This window comes from Halyomorpha halys, unplaced genomic scaffold, assembly GCF_000696795.3.
Source record: "Halyomorpha halys isolate HHAL.00 unplaced genomic scaffold, Hhal_1.1 Scaffold218.1, whole genome shotgun sequence".
NCBI classification, from domain to species: domain Eukaryota; kingdom Metazoa; phylum Arthropoda; class Insecta; order Hemiptera; family Pentatomidae; genus Halyomorpha; species Halyomorpha halys.
In genome coordinates this window covers 316,975-329,065 of record NW_027109445.1, presented here as the reverse complement: position 1 = coordinate 329,065, position 12,091 = coordinate 316,975, and the positions used below count along the sequence as shown (strand labels likewise).

Genomic DNA, 12,091 nt, shown 5'->3' with positions numbered 1-12,091 from the left:
ATTCCCTCTACCTATACTTGGCAGACTCATCAATTTTGACTAGTAATTATACATAGTTTTCATTAAAGTAATCAAAAATTGGGGTGAGATAACTGCCTATTTTCTCCTCTTGGGCTCTTGTACTATTAAGTTTGTTTGGAATATTCACATCCCCGGTTAAATGTTGAAGACATTGAGCACTAAAGTAAAAATTTAAAAATTCAATTGGTGGCAATTCTTTGTCCTGTCAGCATTAAAGCGCAAGACTTATTTTTTAGCTCTTCTCCAAGGATATAATTTATTGAAAAAATAAAACTTTGTGAAAAATAAGCAAATTCATGGCCTCACGAATTAAAAATTCCAGTAGTTGTTGATAAATAACCGGTTATTCTAAAATAATCTCTCATAATTAGAGAGTATTTATTTTTTAAGTTTTGAGCTGCAATAAGCGATGCAGAGTCCTGTTATGATAATTGTGGTTCTTATCCCCACCAACTTAGATAGACTATACACCGAATGGACACAGTACTCACTTAGTAGAGATGGGATCTCATTGTAACTTTATATACACCATATGTTTTGTTATTACATTCTCAGTGAAGGTAATGTACATATATTTTATTTGATTGAAAGTTATATATACGCTTTGGGTTTTCTCTCCTTTTCACCTTGGTTGTCAAGGTCGTGTGTTGTAATAAAATACACAAAGTCAACTCATATAATATTTCCTAGTGCTTCGCAATACAAATATCATCTACTATCAAAAATCATTTGATGTATCATAATATTTTTTAATCATAAATATAAGGTTTATTTGAATACCACATAAAAATTCGTATTTATATTTATACTGTTTTATTATTGTCATAAATTATATTATACATCAAATAATATTAGAAACATACGAATCCTACTTTTATTTAACATTATTTAAATCTGTATGAATCATTAATAGTTCCATATATATAAAATGATTAACGGTAACTAAATATGAAGGAGATGGTTCAGGGGCGGTCAAAAAAATTTTTTTTTTGCTGAAATATTCGTCTCTCACCGACGTTTCGTTCCACTTTGCAGTGCTTCATCATGGCTAAATAAGATACAAAGCATCTAAAAATACGTTGACAATGTAAGATAATAATATTGGAATAAAGTAGACTAAGAAGGAATTAAAAATGATGAAATATTATATAAAATGAATAAAAAAAATAAGATTTACAACAAAAAGTACATATAATAAAGTATTAACATCATTTAATGAACCATTTTTATTTGACACACATTAATATAAGATATAATTGGTAAATCCGTGTAAAATTGTCCATTTTTCTCCCACCATGTAAATAAAGGAAAAATAACAGTAATAAAAAATTACTGATTATTTTTTCAATATAAAATACCTTTTGAAGGCTCAATATAGCTTTTCATTTCATAGTGGCTAACTTCTTTTTTTTTTGGGGAGGGGGGGTAGGATTTTTTGGAACGAAATAAGCTAGGATGCACTTACAACTTCTGGCGGAATCTATCAACATTGAATATATATTCGTTTAATGCATTATAAGACTTTGAGAATTATTACAATTAATGAAAACAAATCCATGAAGTTTTTGGTTAAGTGTAAATAATCATTTGTAAAAATGTCAAGCCTAAAATAATAATAACTAGTCCATATTCAGATAAGTTTTCGCTAATCATCGTTAAAATCTTCACCATAAAATTCAATTCTAGGTAACGGAATAATAGAAAAATAATCTATCTAATTACCTACGATTAGATACTAGGAAAAAAATTATATTTAGTAATTAGGCTATCTTTAAGATTGCAACTGTTCGGTACGAGATAAACAGATAGATGTGAAAGTAATGAAAAACTGAAGTAAAATAATTGTATTCTAAACATGCTACTCATGGGGTAAGTATATTTAGGTAGAGAGTATCTAATTAAGACTGTGTTATGTCACGTTAGATCCATAATATGGTGAAAGATTTGTTCAATAATTGTTTATGGCAGAGATTCCCAAGAAAATTTTCTCACGGACTCCTTCGCCGCATCCAATTCCTATTAAGGTAAGGACATTTTAAATTATAAAAAAATACTTTTTCTCATAAATAACCGTTGATAATTCCATTAATATGAATACAGTACAGACTGGGTATCTCTGAACTCTCTGCAACTATTTGGTAAAAATAATTCGATTAAAAATATTTCACAACATTTAATAAACATGGGTTTAAGTTTTTTACTAAAAACATTTCAAAGTAAAAACTAGATATTTTAAATACGGAAAAACGGTGCAGTTTGTGTCCAAAAAAGTGTATAAAGCAGATTTTCGGACCGGTTTCAATATGGCAGCTGAAAAAGTAAGTGTTTGTACATTTTTAAACTTTAAACTAAATTATATGAAAAATGGATGGGTTTACAAAATAAACAAAAGTTTTAAAATTTAATTTCTTAATTTTAACACTATTTAAAAAATAGTCAAAAAACAATTTATATTTTGGGATTTCCATTTGAAAATACGTAACTTTTCAAACACCCGTGTTTTGACAAATTTTCAGTAACAAGTCTGTCATGGCCTAACTTGGGTCAGATAGAAATTTTATCCTTGTATGAAGCCACTCTTATTACTAGCTATGCTTTGAAAAATATTTTTCGTTCAATTTATTTTAACATTTACAATAATTTAGGAAATTATTTTTGACATCTCCCAGATCTTATAGTCATCATAGACCACCTTTCTCGAAACGGTTTATAGTTTCCATTGGCAGATTAGATATTGTGGGCCGTGGATAGATACAATATGAAGACGACATTTTCACGGAAGTCAGTTGTAAGTTTCTGTATTAGTTTGTTTTAAAGTTCACAACGTTGGAGCTTGTTTTGTAATGTAGTACCATTTTTATTATTCATTTACTTCAAATTTCAAGTCCTTTGCCTTTACAACCAAATAAAGCTTCTTATATTCACCATAATCACGAATATAAATTATTACTATGATTAAAATTTAAAATTATTCTATATGATTATTCAAACCTAATTGAGAATAAAAATTCATTAGTATGCTCCAACGTTAGAGCACAATACAAGGTTTATCATGATCTCATCTTTTTTTTGTCAGACCTCCTGGCACATACTTCCTTCCTTATTTTCGCGATGGCAAAATATAACACTACGTCATTCATTATCCATATTATAAAAGAATAAATATTAAAAGTATTTTTTATAATTATGGATATATTTTTCTGTTCTATACTTTTGCAATTCAAGGATAGAAGTATCTTCACCTTGGGCACATCTAGTTGTTAACGTCCTTGGAAATAATTGTTTTAATATCACCACGATCAATAATAGATACCTTGTATAATGACATTTGTGTTTTGTAAATGATTTTTGTTTTCTTTGGTTTTACTACTTATTAAAACTAAGGAGAACATTTTTTCAAGTTTTAGAATAGCATAACTCTGTGGAATATATCTTATTCCAGTTAATCAATTATTTACTCTTATTAAAAAAAAAAAAAAAAACAAATAGAACATGCGTTGCAGGGATCTATTACTGAGGCCGTTGTTTCACACCATTTTGGTTTGAAAAACAGAAGTAGTCATTTTTTCACAGTTTCTTAAGAATTCCAAAAGAAAAATGGTGTGATATAGAGGGAACTGTCGAAAACCCCAAAAGGCACCTCTCTAACATTAACTCATTCCATATATAAATTGTCAACACTCTAACCCACTTTGGAGGTTATAAAGATGTGCAAAACCTCTCAAAATGAAAGTTTTGAAACACCAACTAAATACACACTTACAAATTTTCAACCTCCTATCTCAATTTAATGGTGATAAAACCCAACCAAAAACATATGATCATGAAAACGAAATTTTACCATAATTTACCCTCACTTATACCAAATTTTAGACACAAATAGGATTGCTTCAGATGCGCAAATTTAATAGGGATTTATTTATGGTAGAGATATGTTTATATCCATGGATGAAGTATAGAAATGTATTCAATTTATGAAATTAGGTTGTTAACATGAAGAAATTATAAACATTATATTTTATTTAATTTATAATCTTAAACACTTTATTGAGACTGGTTAATTTTTTTTAAATAAATAATTTAATTTCTATCCATTTTAGTCTCAATACATTTTATTTTTCTTATAAGTACGACGTTTCGGCCAATCGGCCATCCTCAGGGACAATCTTAATACAATTTTTGGAACTATATGATTTAAAAACTCATCTCCATGCAGGCTATTCTGCCCAGGTTAAAACATCAATTTCTAATTAGTCAATATTTACATTAAAACCAAAATTAAAATCATTTATCACAGTCACTATTTGTTAAAACTTTATCACAACCACAAGGTATAATGTGCTTGCTTTTCTTTCCTGAACATACCCTTCATACAACTTCTATAATTTAGACATTAATCCCACTGAGATGTCACTTAAATATATACATTATTTAATTAAATGACTTTCTGTGACCGTTTTAAATTTAAATATAAATTTACTTGTATGCAGTGGTTAAAATAAGGGTATTAAAACAAGAGTAAAAACTCACATTTTTTGTGTTATTGTTTCAAAACACCCAATATACTTCACTTATAAATCTAAACTAAAATAGTTGTATTTATCCAGAATGCTATAGTGTACAACTGAATAAAAATTTAATTAATTTATTTTATTAAATTATAATTATAATATATATTATTTTAGGAAAATCTTCATTCTGCAATATCTATTAATCGAACTAGATCTTGATTCTTAGTGCATTTTCTTTTTTTAATTTTGTATTCATAAGAAAACATTTATTAACATTAATGTGTATTGACTTATTAATAGCTATTCTTTATTAATATTTATTATTGACGTTTTAGGCAAGAGTACTAGCCGCTCCTACAGAAACTGAAGACTGTAGTGTACCAATTCATCTTAAGGTAGAAATTAACATTTGATTCCTGATATCATTTGATTTAGCAAAAAATATATGTTTAAAAACAAAAATGATAAATCAATTTAATGATAAATTTGAACTGATTGATATATTTCAAAAATCAAAACACCATTATATTTTGATTAATTGTGATTCTAATGTCGACGGAAATTGATATATATTTTTTCTAATAATTAAAAGCCCATTATCGGTTTTTTATTTTTTTTATCACCTCAACTGATCCCAAAAAAAGATCTTGATTTTCTATAGTTGTAGCTAATATTTTCTTTATTATTACTTTTAAAGAATACAGATTGCTGCACCTCCAGCAGTAGTGTATCACTTACCAATCCTGTTGTGAATCAGGAATGCGTTAAAATATTATCCGAAGCAAAAGGTAAGATTTGTTGATTAATAAGGTGTGAATGTAGTTGATCGCAGATTTAATATTAGAACTTAGTTGGATGAGGCAGGAGGGTATTGTTGAAGAAGATAACATAAATCATAAGTAAAATTTATTATCTATTTGTGTCAATGTTTCGGGCTATATTTTAGGTTTATACCAGGACTATATAAAAATAAGATAACAACAATAACAAAAAGTAACAAATCAGTAACATAAGGAGATGACAAACACTACAAAAGATATATGATTACAAAAATTATTATAATAAATCAAATTTGTAAATGTAAATAATGAGAATAAATATCATGGGAAATATAAGAAAGAAAACAATATATACGTTTTAATGAAATATCTTCAGATATATAACTAAAGATTACAAAATATAAAAATCAAATTATATAAACCTAAAGAATATTTTATAGAATCTAAAAATAATAATAACCATTAGTTAATTCATTTATGGACAAATAAAGAAGGATGCAAACATATGCGGAAAGGAGGATATGGTAATAAGGAGGTGCAAAAGTATTAATAATGCCCACATTTACCACAAATAAACAATTAGTTTTACTTATATAATCTTCACTGACCACACCCAGATCATCTTCCTAGATCCGTAATATATATATATGGTGTGAACATTCATTAATTTTTTTGTACATGTTGTATATATCACACATCCAGAAATAATGCACGTTTAAGAAGAAAGAGACAGACAGGAGTTTAACTTCAATAAAAACCTTTGTTTCCACACTACACATTTGAGCTATATAATTTTAATTGTTGATACATAATGTTTCTTTACTCTATTTAACTAGTTTTACCCACTCATTATGCAAATATTAATGTAAATATTGTTCACATAAAATAACAAAAGCTCTGAACAAGAAATAAATTATTTTTTTAACACAAAATTGAAAGATTACAACCGCATAGCCTTGAGCCTCTAATATACCAACAAACACAACAGTTTGACTTGTAGTCAAGGTTTTGTGGTTTAAATCCTCTAGTTCTAACCTAATGTTAAATTGTTCATGAATACACAACTACTTTTATTATGTACATTGATTATACTATTTAAAATATTCCAAAGTCTTCAATTTTTTTGGTTTGTTAAAGAAGCTTGTTTCCATGTAGGGATAAATGATTACAGGTTATATAACAAAAAGGATAGAATTAAACACAAAATAAATTACTATTATTATTATTTAGTGTTAAGTTCCAAGTTGAAACTTCAAATTCAGATTCTTCTGGCCCATTGGTTCGATATTTTCTTTTTTTATGAAACCTTTTGTTAATTTTCATCAGCAGGATTCTCTTTAGTTCATTCCATTTTTATTATAATTAATTTACTGGTACTTTTTGCTTAGCAATTTTATCATTGCATTTTCTCTTAGCAATTTATAATAAGATGTGTTTATTTACATATATTGTTCTCTTAAATAAGTAGAAAACAGATATAAATTTGACATGAGTACTTGTTTCCAACATAACAAATATAATAGTTAAAATAAGAAAGTACTGTACCGCACTATGTATAAACATTTTATCTCTTAGCAATTTAATATAAGATGTCAATAAAATTAGTTAAAGTGACTTATCCTTGTTTATTTCCAGCTTCATCATATGAAGAATTTGAAAGTGCAGTGGAAGTATGTTAAATATATATTTTGTGTTTCTTATTCTAATAGGTAATTGTAATAATTAAAAATTTTAATTATATATTTTTTTCCAGTGCTTTTTAGAATGCTTATTTAAAACCATTCATCTATTGGTAAGGAACATTAAACAAGTGACCATATTAAATAATTTCAATAAATTTTAGTTAATCCAAATTTAATTTCTAGAATGGAGAAAACAAAGTTATTTATGAAGAAATTCTAACAAACATTACACAGGAATTAAAACCAGACTTTGCAAATTTAGAAATTAATAAGATAAAGCATTGTGTTGAAGAAGGTATTGTTAATATTTATGGCATAAAACTATTTTGATATTTTAATACATTTTTAATCTGTACTTTCACACAACTGATTGTAATAAGTAACTGTAATAAAAAAAATTAATAAAATTATTTGCATTTATTGTCTGTTATTAGTTTATCACATTTTTTTTTTTTTAGATTATACCAGAAAGAAATCATCTCAATGCAAAAGTGGATCGCTACAATTTTTCCTTTGTGTGCTTCGAGAAAAAATTTTGGTCTGTACTTTTTAGATGTTTCAGTAAAAATAGCTTTTATAAAACATTTTATGAGATATTTATTCGTGTATTCACATTAAAGAGTTATTTTGTGGATTTAAAGATTATCCCATCAATTCTGAGATCTTTCTAAAAAGGTTATTTTTTCAATAGTTTCAGTTAATAATGAAAACTATAAAAAAAATACATACATCGTACATATCACATTAGCAGAAACTTACAGTCTTAAGTTGAGAAAAAATATATATATATTTCATACATAGTTGTCCAATTGAAGCTTTTTGAATTTTAATGGTCTGCAAAGTTTGCTGAGAGGCCAATTAGAGCTAAGAGAATTTTGAAAGCATTTGCAATCAAGTCGAATTATGAGTCTTAATTATTTTTTATTTATAAAAATAAAAAAGCTCTAAATACACAAATAACCCTAAGAATTTACATCCTTTATATATTTTATAAATAATTACAAAATTCTGTCAGAGAGTTCGAAATTCATGACCTTAATTTTTTGGTCTTTTACATCAAAAGACCAAAACATTAAATGAATAGTATCTAAAGAGAATAATGAAGAGGATAGTCAGATGTTCATTAATTACATATTTGCATTTCATGAGTTTGTGTAACATTCGAAATTCGAATTTAAAAAATAATATAAATGAATATTACTCTGATGTATAAACTAATTCTAAATATGTTTGTTCCAGAACTGTCCTCCTGAAGTTTGGAAAAATAGTAAGTTATAAAAATATTGGCCAAAAGCAAAATTTACTTTTTCCTATTTTCTACATAATTCTCCTTTTTTAGGTGATGAATGCAACAAATACAAATCAGTTTTAGAAAATTGTCCAAAAAGAACACCATTATTTCAAATATTTGACTTGGAACCAGATGTAAAAAGCAATAAAACTGAATGAAAATTTTCAATTGTGGTACTAACATTATAAAAATACCTTTTCTTATTAATTTTAATGTTTATGAAAAAAATAAAAAAAATATTCCTTACAAATTTAGGATGTATGAAAAATCAGTAATTATATATTATATATTTATATATATATAGTAATTATATATTTATAGCTATATGGATTTTTTTATATAAATATAAAATATGTACACAGGGTCTCTTCCAACTATACAGATTCATCTCCCGAATGGCAATTGATCTATCTTTTGAGAGTATTGTTGATTATATACTCTTTTCCACTTCCACCCGAGCACACCTAACTCTAAAATTTCCAATGAAAAATTGGAGAACTTTTTTTTTTTTTTTTTAATGATTCTGATAGTAAATTAACTTTTAAGGTAAAGTCATACCCAGAACTTTTTTGATTCCACACAGGTAAATCATAGTATACCGTTTACAATTGTTTACTATGTTTTAAACCCTCTACGTGCAAAAGGTGCAGAAAATCAAAGACTCTAAAGAACAAAATACTTTCAGAATTAAATTTACTGTAAGAATCTATCCTCATAATTCAGGTTCTTAATTGAAACTACATCATCATGACAACTATTTTAGAGTATAATTCTCAGAGGAAGGAGTATAATGGAGGTGGTAACCTGGCAGAAAAACTGAAGCCAAAAAGGAGGGCCTTATGTTCATTTCAGGGGCGTGTTAGAAGAGTAGGAGAAGAGTATGAACCAATCACTAGCTGCCTTCTGTTTCACTTTAGATTACAATGGCGGACATTCCTGTCTACCTCAATGTAAACCTTCCTTTCGTGGGTGGAGCCTTAGTTTCGCTTTTGCCTTGTGGGAGAGTAGGGTTATGTCATCCCCTCCTTTAAAGATGTAACTATAAAGACAAAATTTCGAAAAGGAGATGAATATATTTTATTATAAGGTAAAATTAAATATATTTTTTAATTATATACGTAAATTGTTAATAAATGTTACCATTGTAGAAATAAATGTACTAGAAGATATTGTAACTCCCCGAAACGCTGTACAAGTAATTTTAGAATACTGATATTATTCTACAACGAAGATTATTTTCACCTCAACAGCTTAATATACAAAGAAAAGACAACTTGGAAAAAAAACCAATGAATGAAATTTTGATGATAGATTCTTACTGGAAATTGAAATCTGAAACTACTTCATTTTTTAGGGCTTTTCATCGAAATCGGATCAATATTATATACGATTCGGCGAGTTGGACTTTGTAACCATATTTAGTTTTTCAAAAACTCAAACAATGTTCCAATGTATGATTATGTGTAGGAACATGTCTCCATAATCCCTAAAAAAAATTATTAATATTAGAGGATAAACAACAAGCAATTTCTGTACCGAACTTAACACACGAATTGGTGAGAGAAAAGTCGTAAGAATTGATACACCAAATATTTTCTAATATCCAAGGACACTAAAGACTTCGTCGGTGAAGTCCCATACTTTTCTGTCTTATAATATACTTCGTCTACATTATGCTGTATCTGTTAATGCTTAAAAAAAAATTATTGTCGATTAACCGCTTATTCTAAAAGAGTCCGCATACTTAGAACAATCGAATTATTATTAAAATTTCCAGCTTTCATAAATAGTGTCTTATAATGAAAATAGTACTACTAACCACTGATCGTATAATGAATAATAAATGGATATTAGTAACTGTCGTGTAGAGATGGAATCCCAAGGCTACTTCATACGCATCATAATTCTGACAACAGTCACTCTTATCGTATCATCCAACTCTTTTACATAATTAACTTATAGGCCACATTATAATAATAGAATTCAGTCAACTAGGGATCAAAATGAGATCTAGGTGAAAAGTCTTGGAAAAGTTTTGAAAATTTACTCATTTGTGTTTTTCAGAGTGCTGATTATGAATTTTATATATTTGACCTAATTGTTCTTGGTAAAAAAAAAAATTGAAAACATTTTTCTCCCTTTGGTTCTTCTCCCATCGAAAGAAATTCAGGAATTTTCTTAGCTTAAGCAACAGATAATTTCTTACATTTTTACTCTATGATTTTTTTTCATCCTGGACAATACTTTGGAGCAACCGCTCATAGTCTGTAACTTCCATAATTTGCAATCCTTCCGTGATGCAATTCCTGTAGAGATTGTAAGAAAACAGTAAAAGAATTTTTTTACAGTTCACAAAATTAATGTCCAACATAGGTACGGATATTCCTGAGTTTATTCCCTTTCATCTTAGATAATACATTACATAGCATAAGAGATAATGATACCATTGTCTTGAAATATTAAACGGTCATAAACTTTAATGGTTTAACGCAACAATACCGTCAACATCCCGAACGTAAAATAAACCTTTAATTATTTATCAATGACGTTTCCTTGTAAAGACTCTTCGTTAGCCAATGAAAATTTAATTCTACATTATTAATAAGTACTCGCTATAACGAAATAAATCTACTAAATTATTAGCAATAAATCAGGATGTAAATTTTGGAGCGGAAACGTTATCTGAGTATCATATAGTTGCCTAGTGATTACCATGACACTCTCAATTCACACTAGCTTTTACAACCTCACTGTTCAAGTTCGTTAATTTATTTATTTATATGTATTTTATGTTGTCAATGAAGTCTAGGATCTAATTCAAATAATTCAAAACATCCTTTACAATATCATCAAATAATTAGTACTACACATTTTGGATTAATGTCTGCAACTTTACATATTTTCATGACCATTTCCATATGTTGTTTATTCTGTGGTCGCAAAATCCCTATAATTCTGTAAAATCTTTGAAAAAGTTTGTTATCGTCACAAAACCGGGATTGAATACATCTACGGTTCTTGTGCTAAATGAATCTCAGGTACTTCACATTATGGGTTCTTCCCTTGAACGAACCAATACAAACATATCAACTCCAATTTAGGGCGACAAGGAGGACTATGTCCACTCCAAAAATAAGGCTCACTCTTCCCTAATTGTTTCAAACAATTCCAACTTAGATTGTTAACAAACTTAAAATTTTTGATCCACGATTTCTTCCGGTATTACATTTGGGATGCTCTCTTTGAGTTGATTATATACTTATTACAGTAAATGATTTTTAATAAAATATGTGTTTATTAATTCAAAATTCGGCAAATATAAATATTATTTTTAATTTAATTATCATTTATTAAAAATTTGTTCCATATTTTGCTTTTTATTATTAAATAACGATTATTTAAAACTTTGGTAAGCTCACTCATTGTGACTGTCATCTTTCTAATTTCTTATTTTCAAAAATTATTTAGATAAGTTAGTATTTACTCAACTCAATCTGATTGAACCTGAGACCCGTTCAGTTCCGTCTCTTAAGTTCTTAAAAAAACCCTTATCCTATTTACAAATCAACTACACAACCTATTTACAAAATGATATTTAAAATTTATTTAAGCTTTTGATCGAGTCTGGCATCCAGGTCTGCTCTATAAAATTCGTCAATTCCTACCCCCAACATATTTCCTTATAATCCGCTCCTCCTCACTGATAGAACCTTTAAAGTAAATCATAACCTAGCCTACTCATATCTCTTTTCTCAGTCCGTCGGTGTTCCTCAAGGTAGTATCTTAGGTCCCATTCTTTATACGGTT

General features: G+C 27.7%; 1 protein-coding gene across 2 annotated transcripts; it reads left to right on the top strand.

Moving 5' to 3' along the window:
• The first annotated feature begins 463 nt into the window (after positions 1–463).
• LOC106679782 (uncharacterized) lies at positions 464–8,452 on the top strand. 2 transcript variants are annotated; one of them, XM_014419123.3, is made up of 9 exons: positions 464–581; positions 4,868–4,927; positions 5,230–5,320; positions 6,947–6,981; positions 7,065–7,103; positions 7,177–7,288; positions 7,452–7,531; positions 8,233–8,260; positions 8,333–8,452. In XM_014419123.3, the coding sequence occupies exons 1-9, from the start codon at positions 522–524 to the stop codon at positions 8,440–8,442; spliced, it is 615 nt and encodes a 204-aa protein (XP_014274609.1). In that variant the 5' UTR covers positions 464–521; the 3' UTR covers positions 8,443–8,452. The 2 variants fall into 2 exon arrangements, with proteins under 2 accessions (XP_014274609.1, XP_066903717.1); XM_067047616.1 differs by lacking the exon at positions 464–581 and adding an exon at positions 2,765–2,809.
• Positions 8,453–12,091: the final 3,639 nt, after the last annotated feature.